The following is a 14,118-nucleotide window of genomic DNA, read 5'->3' as shown; positions in this document are numbered from 1 at the left end:
GGACGCTCGTCCACTCACCCGTACAGCCGGTGGAGCCCTTCCTCACGTGGTAGCCCAGCTGACAGTGGCAGATGAAGGAACCCTTGGTGTTCTCACAGTCCCCGTGCAGGCAGATGTTGGGGTTCAGGTCGCACTCGTTCACATCTGGAAAGTCGCCCAGACAGGTCAGGCACTCGCAGTAAAAAAAACAACTCCAGGTCGCTTGGTTCGATCCTTACCCAGACAGGAGCGCATGTCCATGGAGGCCATGAAGCCGTCGAAGCAGAGGCAGCGGAACTCTCCGGGGATGTTGGTGCACTGACCGCCGTCGCAGATGTCGGGCATGTCCTCACACTCGTCGATGTCTGAACACACAACAGATCCGGTTCAGATCAATTTATTTATTTATTTATTAGGATTTTAACGGCATGTTTTACACACTTTAGACTGTGGGAGGAAACCGGAGCTCCCGGAGGAAACCCACAGGGACACACGGAGAACATGCAAACTCCAGACAGAAAGGACCCGGACCGCACCCGGGAATCAAACCCAGGACCTTCTTGCTGTGAGGCGACAGTGCTACCCACCGAGCTGTCCCAGATCGGTGAGTAAGTGTTTACGTGTATGTGTGGTGGGTGAGGACGCGCCTCGCTGGAGAGAAAGCGAGGCGAATCCCCACACACCTGGTAGAAGGAAAATAGAATCCGTATGCAAGTGGGTGGGTGACGTGACTCGGTTTTGCAGTGTTAGGTCACTGTGGTAATCAGATGTCCACAACAATGGACAGTAAGGGAACTTCCGGTGCCACCTAGTGCTGGCCAGAGGTGTTTGTGTGTAGACAGGCTGTGGGTCATTACCATGATAATGGGTACTAAATGGCTCACAACAGGGGAGCGGGGGATCGAGAGGCTAGAGTCCCTTGCGCAAAAAAGCGTAACTGTAGTCATTCTAGTGTTAACAGGTAGACACCCCGACCAGGCTACTTGCGCCTCCTCTGTGCATCAGGTGGCTTTACGGGCGTGTCTCACCCCAGGAAACAGGGATGTCATGGCACAACTGGGGCTCAAACTGACCCCAACTGGGATCAAAAACAGTCAGACTGTAGATGTCTATACTATATGACAATAAGGGCGTTTTCTCTTTCTCTCTCTCTCGTATGTTTGATGTTTTAATCTAGATTATAAAATTGGCCCCTAAAAATACCCAAAAACATCAGACTCTAAAATCGGCTGCAGAGCAAGCAAATAAAAAATGCAGATGGGTGTGGCACTGCTGTGAAAGTTCAGACACTGAACACGACGGGTGTTTGCGTGTGGTTACCGGAACAGGTCCTGAGGTCGGGCATCAGGGCGTATCCCTCACTGCAACTGCACTCGTAGCTTCCCTCTGAATTGGTGCAGTGTGTATCGCATCCTCCGTTCATGATGGTGCACTCGTCCACATCTATCACGACAGAAATAACCACGACATCAGCACTGGTTTAGATTACTTATAATAATTAATAAACGAATGAATAGAAGAGTCACTCACCCACACAGCCCTGTCGGTCTGGAGTGGCCTGGTACCCCATATCACACGAGCACTGGTACGATCCCACCATGTTAACACACTTGCCGTTTCGGCACAGGTTATCGCTCAGCTCACACTCATTCACGTCTACACAGAAACAGAGAGATCCAGATGCAGCGCGTTTATAATAAATCTATATTTGTATTAATAAACATTTATATTCATTAAATCTACAAAATCTTGCAAATGACTATAAATAGTAATGACATACGTATTGGGACGCCCCTTCTAATTTTTGAATTCATGTGTTTCAGACACAGCAATCGCTAACAGGTGTAATAAATCAAATATATGCTTCTTTAGGGAAGGCCCTTTCCTGTTCCAGCATGACTGTGACCCTGTGCACAAAGCAAGCTTGATTCAAAAACTAAGAAACTCCAAAGGCCCCATTGAACAGCTCTAGAATGAACTGGAACACCAACATCAGTGCTTGGCCTTGACTGATTAACGATGACATCTTTTGACTGAATAGGCACAAATTCCCAAACATAAGTCTTGTGAGAAGCCTCCTCATAGGAGTGGCTGTTGTTCTAGCTGAAAAGAAAAGATCACCACAATAAGCTCGTGGTCAGGTGTCCCAATAATTTTGGCCACAGAATTGATTTCTGCTGCCTGTATAAGTAATACTAACTCTAACGGGGCAGATAGAGGGAGGTAAAGCCCAGCACCTGCAAGAATGAAGGGTAGTTGTAGCTTAGTGGTTAAGGTACTGGACTAGTAATCAAAAAGGTTGCCAGTTCAAGCCCCATCACTGCCAAGTTGCCACTGTTGGGCCCCTGAGCAAGGGCCTTAGTTGCTTAGATTGTATACTGCCACAACTGTAAGTCGCATTGGATAAAAGCATCTGCTTTTATTAATGCCATAAACACTTTTGGCCACAGTATCGCAACCTTTATAACTAATAGTAGTGAGTTGCAGCCCTGAACCTGCAAGAAGGTAAATAAACCCAAGTGCAAAATGCTGGACCGAGGTACAACAACAAACACAGTGGCAAAAAAACAAAAACAAGGGGTCAGTCTCGAATAAATAGGTGGACAAAATAACGAGAACAGAGCAACAGCCGCAACGGAGATTGTGGATAGAACAGGGACAGAGCAGAACTGAGAACCGGTCATCACAGTATGACATGCTGACAAACCCTAAACACACGCTGGGGATGACAAAACCCAGGTCCACTACCTAACCATCAAACCGGGGACGGCTCTGGAACATGAGTCGTCAGAGAGCGGTTCCAAACGTGACACCCCCAAACTGCCACGGTGCTAAATGAGTTCCCTGAAGGTAGGTAAAGTGTGGTGGCATCACACAAGCAGACCAAAACCTCACGGTTCCACACACAAGCAACATGGTCTCTGGTCGTATCGCCGGTGTGCAGTTAAAAGTGTGTGTGTGTGTGTAGAGGAAAGACGTTCGTACCTTCGCAGGCGGATCCTTCCGGACTGAGCTGGTGACCTCGAGGACATTCACACTCGTAACTGCCCTCCGTGTTCAGACACGTGCCACCTCGGCACAGCAGGGGGTCCCGCTCACACTCATCGATGTCTAACAGATGGAGAAATAATAAATGGTGTCAGACTTTGGGATTAAACGCAGCATCACGTAGATTATGTGTGTGTGTGTGTGTGTGTGTGTGACTTACCCATGCAGTTCTTCATCATCATGAAGCCGCTCTCGTAGCCGTCGAAGCATTCGCACTCGAAGCTTCCCGGCGTGTTCACGCACGTCCCCTGGCCGCACAGGTCCGGCGAAATAGCGCACTCATCGATGTCTGAGAGAGGAAGTCCGGGACCGGGACGTTATTGCAAATACAAACAAAACAAGTGGAACAGTGTGTGTGTGTGTGTGTGTGTGCGGCTCACCGGTACAGTTCCTCTGTTCCATGGTGGGAGCGAAGCCGTTATTACAGCGACACTTGAAGCTGCCGATGGTGTTGCGGCACATCCCGTGCGTACACAGGCCTTTAAACACCTTACACTCGTTCACGTCTGTACAAGAGAGATGGACACACAGTCACATGACTTTTAAATACACGTCTCTTTTTGGTGCAGACGACACAGCGTCGGCGTGTGTCCGACAGAACAGTAAAATTGGCGAGTTCTCCCACGTAGACAATAATTGGCTCATCTGAATTGCTGTAAGAGACGGGGGATAATGGGGATCGGTGCGCGACTCTCAGTGCGCGATACGGATCTCCATATGACCCCGTTGATTAAAGGTAAAAAGAAGTGTCCGGTACCACACATGATGGAGGGTGTGTGTGTGTGTGTGTTCTTGTCATGACACTCCTCAGTCAAGAGTGAAGGTCTGCACCAGTAGAAATATGATTGGGGAATTGGATACGACTAAATTTATTTAATATATTGATATATTTACATTTTAAGCATTTAGTGGACGCTTTTATCCAAAGTGACTTACAGTACTGTGACAGTATATTGACTGAGCAATTGAGGGTTAAGGGCCTTGCTCAAGGGCCCAACAGTGCCAACCTAGCAGAGGTGGGGTTTGAACCAGCGACCTTTCGATTAGTAGTCCAGTACTTTAATCACTAGATTACAACTGCCCTTGATATACAGTATATTGATAAATAGATCCCAGTTCGTTTGGAAGCTGGGGTCAGAGCACAGGTTCAGCCGTTGTATGGCGCCCTGGAGCAGACGGGGTTAAGGGCCTTGCTCAAGGGCCCAACAGTGGCTGAATAGCAGTGCCTGGATTCGAACAGACAATGTTCCGATTGATAGCCCAAAGCTCTACCCAGTATGTTACCACCGTCTCTAAAACAAGATGCCGGATTTTATTTGTGACTTAAATCGACGACATTGGATTATTTATTTATTAATTATTCGATTTATTTACTTAAATTCCAGACCAATGAAACGAATGTACAGAAATCAGCAGAAATCCTAATCCAGCACCTTTATAGAAGGGTTTTCCGGTGATGATGTCTCCCCTGTTGGCGAATCCGGGGCCCCGGGGACAGATGCTCTTGTACTCCGGCGATCCAGGTTTGGGACAGGCCTCACAGTCCGAGCCCCACCCCTCTCCCACCGAGCAGCAGCACATGTCCAGCCGGTACCGACCCGGGAGCGGCTCTCCGCATTCGTCCTCGTCCCATTTCAGGTAGCACTGCTCACTGCGTACGTCTGTGCACACACACACACACACACACACACACACACACACACACACACACACAGATGAGTCCAAAAAGTTTCTTCGTCCCCTAAAACATTCAGTATAAGACTTACATTTACTTCCTTTATCATTATGTTTTATTATTAACACAAGCTATATGGACAAAAGTATTGGGACGCCTCTTCTAATGATTACATTCGTGTGTTTCAGCCACAGCAGATGTTAACAGGTGTAATAAATCAACTATAAAAAAAAGGAATGATGTTCCAATGCTCCCCTGCACGCCAAGCCCCACTCAACAGCTCTGGGATGAACAGGAACCTCAACCAGCATCAGTGCCCGTTCGACAAAATGGGTACAAATTCCCATACACAGACATACTTCAATGTCTCCTCAGAGGAGCACATAGAGGTCACTCTGTGTCATTTAATAGCATTTGTTTTTAGAAGTGGGACGTCCGACAAGCTCATGGTCAGGCGTCCAGATACTTTTGGCCATATAGGTTATGCAACATCCTTGTTTACAATCTTTACATAGAAAATAAACAAATAAAATCACTTAAATAATCATTTAATAACATTTAATATTTGTATTGCTGTAACAGTCCACTATATGGCCAGAAGTATTTGGACACCTGATCATGAGCTTGCTGACCATCCGGCAAAAACAAACCGTTTTAAAACTGAGCGACCGCTGTGATCTTTACAGCTATAACAGCAGCCGCTCTTCTGAGAAGGCTTCTCACAAGACGTATATTTGAAGTATTTCTGTGTGTGGGAATTTGTGCCCATTCAGTCAAAAGATGGCAGCATTTGTAAGGCTGGGCACTGATATTCAGTGGGGCTGAGATCAGCTTTTCTTAATTAGCTTGCTTTGTGCAGAAAGGGTCCTTCCCTAAACTGTTGCTGCAAAGTTAGAAGCACATAATTTCCTTTACATCACTGTTTTATTACACCTGTTAGCACATTTTGTCCATATATTTTATGTTAATGCGAGTTTTCTGACATGAATAATGAATGATGCTGATAAATGACGTAATTCTATCAAATTCTCTATTTAAATCTCTATTGTAATTAAAACGTCTCTAAATGTATTAAACGAGACGACAGGTCATCATTTATTGTTCGTTACATTCTGATTAATTTGAGCTTCACTTCACGTTTCTTTTCATTCACTATATTTAATCACTTTTCCACTATAATGATGATTATAATTACTGTGCGTCCCTGTTGGCGCTGGATTAGGAAACTTTAGGAAACTTGCTGGATTATGAAGCATTAAAGTCTCGATTTTCTTACCCACGCAGGTCCGGCCGCTATCGTCCAGGGTCAAACCCTCGGCGCATTCACAGCGGAACGAACCGTGCGAGTTCACACAGCGGCCGTTGGAGCAGACGCCCGGAAAAACCTCACACTCGTTTATATCTGGAAAAGAAAAACAAGAAATCGAGAGGTTTTACACACGGCAGTGAAGAGAAGCAGCAGAACCGATTCTACCGTCGTGTGATCGTTGTGATTACACGTGAACATTCACTTATTTATCACTACCCCCATACCCAACCCACATTTCCCCACCCCGTCTCGAGCATATCCAATCGTGTCTGTAGATGCCCGACCGGCTGGTAGCAGCACTGGAAATTCAAAAGTTCCTATGATGTCATACCTTCACACACGAGTCCCTTCCTGCGGGCGAGACCACGGGGGCAAGCGGTGTCTGGAAAAAAAACAAAGAATATAAATCAGTACACAGTAATACATAAAACTGATACTGTTTGTTTGTCTTTCGGTGTTTGTGTGCCTTGTGGTGTCCCACAAGAATCCTTCCTCGGTCCACCCCTGTTCATAAACTATATACATGAACTCTATTTTAATATCAGATGTTCAGAGTTCATGTACGTCTTTCCCTTCGTATAACAGAGTTCCAGATTGTGCTGTCGCGCCCATGTGGCGTTAGATTTATCACAGTAGCATGACGGGTTCTCATGCTATCCCGTCTGAGAGCTTCAAGGGTCACACATATGCACAATTTCTCCAGATTTCCTGAATCTTTTCACAATATTATATACGGTAGATGGTGAAAGTACCTAATTTGCAATTCTGTGTAGACAAACACTGAGCCTTTGGTTTCATGTCTTTGTACTTTTGTCACTCATATAAAGGTTCAAGAGGACTGGGAGCACTGGGAGAAGTGGGAGCAGGTATTCGACAAGAATACCCCCCCGTTATTTATTTATTTATTTGCGTTTTTCTCAATTATCCTCCCAATCTAGTCATATCCAATTACCCAAATGGATTTTACTTCCTCTCTATTGATGTTAACCTCCACTCTGATTGAGGAGAGCCGTGACTAACACGCGCTTCTTTTAACATGCACGAGTCGAGTTCATACGGGGTTCAGTCTCGCTTACGGAGAGTCACGCACTGATCTCCATGATTCCCCATCTCTTATGCAGGCGCCTTCAATCAGCCAGCAGAGGTCGTACTTGCATCAGGTACAAGAAATCCGATCAATATCCAACCCGACAAATGAGCCAATCACTGTCTGTGCAGGCGCCCAGTCTGCGGGTAGCAGAGCGCCCCCTGTTTGAGCTACACTGTAAATACCAATACAGACGTATCGCGTGTACTTTAGCGTACTAACCGATTTCGCAGGCCTCACACGGGCTCCCCCAGGCGGCTCCCAGAGTGGAGCAGCACTCGGATTTCAGCGTGGCGCCGTTGATGTTCACCTCGCAGCGTCCGTCCTGCATGGTCAGCCAGCAGGTTCCCTTCACGCTGTCTGTACACAACAGAGAACGAATCGGATACGTTCAGTTTTCTACAAACGTATAACAATATTATTGACCATACGCCGTGCGCTGCCGTCCTTACCCACGCAGACGGTGTTGGTCGAATCCAGGCTGCTGCCCCGAGAGCACTCGCAGTTGAAGGATCCGGCCACGTTCCTGCAAATTCCGTTAATACAGGGACTGGATTCGCACTCGTTAATATCTGAAAAAAAAGTGAGGTGATCAGGTCATGAGAAGGAGCTGAGGTGGCAGTGTACCGAAGCATAGCCTAAAAACAATCCTGACCATCCTAATCATAAATACAGACTAATAAACAACAATTGACTTAAATATATTTGCACTATATGACCAAAAGTATTGGGACACCCCTTCTAATTTTGTCACAACACTTTAGGGAAGGCCCTTTGCTTTAATTCCGAATTTAAAACCAAGAAACTCCAGTGTCCTGCACAGAGCCCTGACATCAGTCCCACTCAACAGCTCTGGGATGAACCGGAACGTCAACTGAGGCTTTGTTGACCAACACCAGAGCCCAGTTACAAAAAACAGCACAAATTCCCATACATAGACAGACTTCAAAGCCTTGTGAGAAACCTTCTTAGAAGAGCGGCTGGTGTTACGTAGAGGTCACTATTTATTTGAAGTGGAATGTCCAACAAGCTCATGGTCAGGCGTCCAAATACTTTTGACCACATAGTATTTATGATTAACAGTAAAAGCGTCCAGCATTATAAGAGACTTAGAAATATAAGGCTCTTAATCTGTGTTAACTTTTTACTTCTTTGCATATATGAAATGGCCATAAGTATGTGGACGCCTGACCATCAGCTTGTTGGGTATTCAAACCCAACTTGGCATGAATGTAGATGTTCTTTCTGTGGGGCTCTCTATGAAATTTTGGGGTGTTTTTGTTGGGACTTTGTGCCCATTTGGTCAAAAGAACTTTTGATGTCGGACACGATGGCCTGCCTTGCCATAGAAGTACCAATTCATCCTACAGGTGATGACCACAGGCCACCAGAGTAGAACTGATTTTATGTACCTGTTAGGAGTGGGCGTGACTAAAACACCTGACCTCATTATCAAGAGAGTGTGTGACGCAAAGAAGGTCGAATATTTACCTTCGCACGTCTCCGAATCGGGCTTGAAGACGAAGCCTGATGGGCAGGAGCAGGTGTAGCTGCCGGGCGTGTTCCTGCACAGTCCGTTATCGCACAGCAGCCGGTTCACCATGCACTCGTTCACATCTGGAACGGATTCATGTCAACAGATGTGCGATTAATATTTACATTAATATCTCGTCCTGACATTTCCACCCAGAGTTCCAGGACGGGACGTGAACACCTACCCACGCAGTTCTTGCCGCTGGCGTCGGGCTCGTAGCCGCTACCGCAGATGCAGCGGTAGCTCCCGCGCTGGTTCTCACAGATCCCGTTCTGGCAGATATCCGGGTCCAAGGCGCACTCGTTGATATCTGTAGAGGAGGAACAGAAGTCATGGAACACGGTCGGAACCGTCCACCTCATCGATGAGGTACTGTTCTCTGAATGACCTTACCTCTTCCATCGATGGTCATGCCCACTCCGCTGCTACAGACGGCCTGGAACTCAGCTGAGAAGAACAGAAGATGAAACCCTTACAACTCTACCACACACTTCTAATTACCGTTAAGGCATCACATGCCAAATAGATCAGCAAAAAATGTTGGACATCCAAGTAGTTTTACAGTAAAGTCCTGCGTTCGCTACCTGAGTTGCGACTCGGGCACGGCTGGCACGGCTGGCCGAAGCCGTGCTCGGGATTGGCGCAGCAGCACTGGGACTTGGTGACGGCGCCGGGGAAGGGGCGCGAGCACGTGCCCATCTTGATGGCTCCGTAGCAGGTGGTGCGCATGTGCGTGTCCACGCAGACTCTCCCGTCCAGGTCGACGGCCAGGCCGGCCGGGCACTCGCAGCGGAACGAGCCCTCCGAGTTCAGGCAGCGGCCGTTCATGCAGATGCCTGGCGTCTGGCACTCGTCGATGTCTACGAGATTCAACAGAAGGGCTCAGATTTAAAAGCCTGTCTGTCTGTATATCTCTACGTCTAATGTGTGTGTAACTGTCTATCTATCTATCTGTCTGTCTGTCTAATGTCTATCTATCTGTCTGTCTAATGTCTATCTATCTGTCTATCTTTCTGTCTGTCTACCTATCTATCTAGCTGTCTGTATAACTTACTATCTGTCTGTCTGTATATCTATTTATCTGTCTGTCTGTCTAATGTCTATCTATCTGTCTGTCTAATGTCTATCTATCTGTCTATCTTTCTGTCTGTCTACCTATCTATCTAGCTGTCTGTATAACTTACTATCTGTCTGTCTGTATATCTATTTATCTGTCTGTCTGTGTATTTATCTATCTGTCTGTCTATCCATCCATCTATCTGTCTGCATGTCTGTCTTTCTTTCTGTAGGTCTGTCTATCTGTATGTGTCTATCTATCTGTCTGTCTGCATGTCTGTCTCTCTTTTTGTAGGTCTGTCTATCTGTATGTGTGTCTATCTATCTATATGTCTATCTGTCTGTCTGTAATACCAGGAGCTGCTCACCAACACAGTAGCGCCCGCTCGGTGCCAGGGTGAAGCCCGGTTTGCAGATGCACTTGAAGCTGCCGTCCTCGTTAATGCACATACCGTTCAGACACATGTTGGTGGTGGCACACTCATCGTGATCTACCAAACAACAACCAAAACAACAATGAAAGCGGTTACACATACAGTATCAAACTCGTTATCCTGGTCAGAGCAGGGTCACTTCAAGGGCAGTCTCTGCGCCTCATTAAGTGCTATTCGTTACTATAGCAGCCTCGTGAGCAAGCTCTCAAATGGGTGGCTCACAAAACTCACCAATACAGTTCTTGCCATCGGGGCTTTTCTCAAATCCGGCGTTACAGATGCACTGGAAGCTCCCTTCAGTGTTCACACAGCGGCCGTTACGACACATCACTCCGTTCACGATGCACTCGTCGATGTCTGAAACGGTAACAGCAAATACGTTATTAAAAAACAACTAATCAACTAAAGATAAATAAAGTCAGAAGCATTCGTTTACACTCATGTTTGGGTTCGTACCGATGCAGGCCTGTTTGGTGGGGGTGCCCTGGTAGCCCTCGTGGCACTTGCAGTGATAAGAGCCCTGAGTGTTGATGCAGTCTCCGTTCACGCAGGGGTTACTGACACACTCGTCCACATCTGGAGTGGAAGAAACGGAACACAAATTCAGTCAGGCACCAGATTCAGATTACCGACAGGTTAAACAATACTGAGAGGAGCCACTAGAGGGCAGCACAGCTCAAAAGAGCAAATAAAAACGTCAAGAGCAGAATTCAACACTAAAAATAATAAAATCTTATTTATTTTATAATAGTTCCATCAAAGATCAATCATAAAGCATCTGAGGGTGCTTAAACACACAAACATTCAGAATCATCAGAGAGATTTTAGAGATCATTTTTTATTTTAATTCATGCATTTTTCTTGGTCTTTTTTTCTCCCAATCTGGTCGTATCCAAATACCCAGTGGCAGACCCGCCCCCTTAACGACGAGGACACGCCCCCTCCAAAGTGTGTAGTAGAACCGCTTCTTTTTCCCTGTCCGAGCTGGGTTCATACAGAGAGCAGGATTGCGTACACAAGAGACAGAGGAGGAATGAGGAAACCCCTATGGCCCTCCCACCCTCAAACACAGCCGAATAAGTCTGTGTAGGTGCCCGGGTGTAGCGTGTGTTTTTTTGTTGTATTTTGTTTATGAATTTTCTCCCTTTTCCTCCTGACTTTCAGCGAGTTCAATTTCCCGACTGCATAATGTTTCCTCTCCACTAATGCCAATCCCCGCTCTGATTGAGGAGAACGAAGCTAACCCACGCCCCCTCCGACACGTGGGCAGCAGCCGTATGCATTTTTTCACCAGCTAATGCAAATCAGCCCTGTGTACGAAGAGACACACCCTGATCAACGAACTCCCTCCCGGCCCCTGTGCAGGCACCATCAATCAGCCAGCAGAGATCGTAGTTGCATCAGTTACAAAAAGACCTAATCCGGCTTACTACGACCCCGCCCCTATATGAACAACAGGCCAATCGTTGTTCATGTGGCCGCTCAGCCCAGACGGATGGCAGAGCTGAGATTCGATACGATGTATTTGAGATCCCAACTCTGGTGTGCTAGCGTGTGTTTTTACCACTGCGCCACCTGAGCGGCCTGGGTGTAGCGTGTTAAGGTACCTGACCGGCTGTCACTGACTTTCAGTCAGAGCTGTCGACTTAAAAACTTGAGCGATTACCAATAGGAATTGAGGATTGAGTGTTACGTGCTTTATCTCCACAACCATGAAGCGATACGCTCCGTTTTTAGTTCCTAAATAATAGTTCCTACTACAGATGGAGGAGAAACTCCAGGTTGCAGAATCAGCGTTGTGTCCTGTTGACTGTACAGACAAGGATGGACTACCAGGAATGAACTAGACCAGCGATTTTTTCTTTTAACAGAAACACGTCTGATTTGTGATCAAATTCTCTTTTCTATATGCTTTTTCATGGCATCAGTTAAACCAGGTCAACCAAACGCTCACAGACGATGCTGACGCTTCCGGTGAGAACACAGGACGATGAGCGATCAGCGATTCAGGCGACAAATCGCTGCCGGTCTGAACGTAAGGTAGGAACTGTTAGCGTTTTAGACCGCTGCACCACACAAGCACTCGTGTTGTGTAATTTTTAATAAAATTTGTTATTAGAACCATAAATAAGAAAATAAAACTACACTGTCAGTCAAAAAGGAACCTCAAAATTATAGTTTTTAGATTGATTAGAATGATTAGAATGATTATGGTTTGAGTTTTACCGCCGCACTGGCCCGGGTTGTCCTGTCTGTACCCCATGTTGCACTCGCACCGGTAGCTGTTGGGGGTGGGGATACAGCGGCCGTTCAGACACAGGTTGGGGAAGTGCTTACACATGTCGATGGTGGTGCTCACGTTCTTGGACAGCGGACCTGCGAACCGAACAACGGGTCAAACAAAACCACTCAGAACCATAAACAAACAGAATGTCACTATTAAGGCGACAGGAACTCACCCACGCGGCTGTTCCAGTCCACGACTAGGCCGTCTCCGTTGGTGTCGGTGCCGTGCCCGTTGCCGTGTCCGTGCCCAATGCCGTGTCCGTGCCCGTTCCCGTGTCCATGTCCGTTGCCGTGCCCGTTTTGTCCGGGGTGTTTGAAGCCGTTAAATATAGGACCGTCTCTCCCGGTGCTGAAGGGGAGTCCGTCGATACACAGTCTCCGAAATTCATCTACACACACACACACACACACACACACACATATTAATGCCAAAATCAACGCCCATGGTTTTTGGGTATGGGTATGGCTCTTGACAAACATCAACCCCCAGCCTCAGCACTTAGAGGAAACACTTAAACAGACTCACCGGACCCACGAACAGGACACATCTCCGGGAGGTGACCCATGGCCCAGCAGCGTCCAGTCTCACAGCAGCACTGCATCTTGGTGTACTGGCCGGTCAGTTCCATGGCGCAGCGGCCGTTAGCCAGGTTCCCGAAGCAGGTACCCAGGCGCTGATCTGAGACACAGATGTGAAATGAAGTTTAAACGAGTACAACGGTGGAACCAGGAGGTTATTGGTTCTCAAAAAAAGCTGGTAAAAGAACATCAAGGAACTGGACTTGCCACTTGGAGGTGCGCTTGCCAGTGCGCTCTGAGTACAGGTGCCAAGCACGGATAGAAATAGGAGGGTTGTGGTATCCAAAGCCACTTACAACTGTGACAGTAGGGCCTTGTTCAGGGGCTAAACAGTGGCAACCTGGTAGTGGTGAGGCTTGAACCAGCAACCTTCCAATTACTAATCAAGTACCTTAACCGCTAGATGGCTTTTATTTGTTTCTAATAATTTGACCACCTTATTTACTTATATTTTCATTCACTTTCAGCATTTAGAGGACGCTTATATTCAAAGTGACCTACAGTATACTTTGTATTTGTTAAGCAATTGAGGGTTAAGGGCCTTGCTCAAGGGCCCAACAGTTGCAGCGTTGTTGGGTGGGGCTTGAACCGACAACCTAGTGAATGCAAATCCAGTATCTTCACCACTGTTTGCCGACCCCTGCTTTCAGATGATCCAGTGTTCAAATCTCAGTGGTGCTAACGGCCGGTCGGGCGTCTGCATGGACACGACTGGTCAATGTCTGAGGGGATGAGGTGGACGAAACAGCCCAGCCACTGGTAGGTGCGCTTGTCAGTGCGCTCTCAGTACAGGTCCCAAGCACGGATAGAAATAGGAGGGTTGTGGTATCCAAAGCCACTTACAATTGTGACAGTATACAATCTAAACAACTGAGGGTTAAGGGCCTTGCTTAACAGTAGCAACCTGGCAGTGGTGGGGCTGGAACCAGCAACCTTCTGATTACTAATCAAGCACCTCAACTGATAGATGGCCACTGCTGAAATTTCCTGTCTTTTATTTGTTTCTAATAAAGCATTTGGAGGATGCTTATCTAAAGTCACTTACAGTATACAGTTTTTTTTAAGCAAGTGAGGGTTGAGGGCCTTGCTCAAGGGCCCAACAGTGGCAACCTGGCAGTGGTGGGGCTGGAA

The 14,118-nt window shown here is 47.0% G+C and overlaps 1 protein-coding gene across 1 annotated transcript in view; it reads right to left on the bottom strand.

The window, feature by feature from the left end:
* fbn2b (fibrillin 2b) overlaps positions 1 to 14,118 on the bottom strand; it is an 87,460-nt gene that overhangs the window by 30,816 nt on the left and 42,526 nt on the right. Inside the window, exons 9-30 of the mRNA XM_063012479.1 lie at positions 12,935 to 13,087; positions 12,582 to 12,797; positions 12,349 to 12,498; positions 10,579 to 10,698; positions 10,354 to 10,479; positions 10,057 to 10,179; positions 9,217 to 9,492; positions 9,026 to 9,079; positions 8,817 to 8,942; positions 8,590 to 8,715; positions 7,551 to 7,670; positions 7,321 to 7,458; positions 6,343 to 6,393; positions 5,979 to 6,104; positions 4,461 to 4,688; positions 3,408 to 3,533; positions 3,188 to 3,316; positions 2,965 to 3,090; positions 1,510 to 1,635; positions 1,300 to 1,422; positions 219 to 344; positions 19 to 144 (exon numbers count right to left, since the gene is read on the bottom strand). Of these exons, the coding sequence (XP_062868549.1) occupies positions 19 to 144; positions 219 to 344; positions 1,300 to 1,422; positions 1,510 to 1,635; positions 2,965 to 3,090; positions 3,188 to 3,316; positions 3,408 to 3,533; positions 4,461 to 4,688; positions 5,979 to 6,104; positions 6,343 to 6,393; positions 7,321 to 7,458; positions 7,551 to 7,670; positions 8,590 to 8,715; positions 8,817 to 8,942; positions 9,026 to 9,079; positions 9,217 to 9,492; positions 10,057 to 10,179; positions 10,354 to 10,479; positions 10,579 to 10,698; positions 12,349 to 12,498; positions 12,582 to 12,797; positions 12,935 to 13,087 (3,015 nt within the window). The remainder of the gene's footprint in view (positions 1 to 18; positions 145 to 218; positions 345 to 1,299; positions 1,423 to 1,509; positions 1,636 to 2,964; positions 3,091 to 3,187; positions 3,317 to 3,407; positions 3,534 to 4,460; positions 4,689 to 5,978; positions 6,105 to 6,342; positions 6,394 to 7,320; positions 7,459 to 7,550; positions 7,671 to 8,589; positions 8,716 to 8,816; positions 8,943 to 9,025; positions 9,080 to 9,216; positions 9,493 to 10,056; positions 10,180 to 10,353; positions 10,480 to 10,578; positions 10,699 to 12,348; positions 12,499 to 12,581; positions 12,798 to 12,934; positions 13,088 to 14,118) is intronic.

The sequence above is a fragment of the Trichomycterus rosablanca genome, chromosome 17 (assembly GCF_030014385.1).
Source record: "Trichomycterus rosablanca isolate fTriRos1 chromosome 17, fTriRos1.hap1, whole genome shotgun sequence".
NCBI classification, from domain to species: Eukaryota; Metazoa; Chordata; class Actinopteri; order Siluriformes; family Trichomycteridae; genus Trichomycterus; species Trichomycterus rosablanca.
This window is presented reverse-complemented; position numbering and strand designations above follow the sequence as displayed.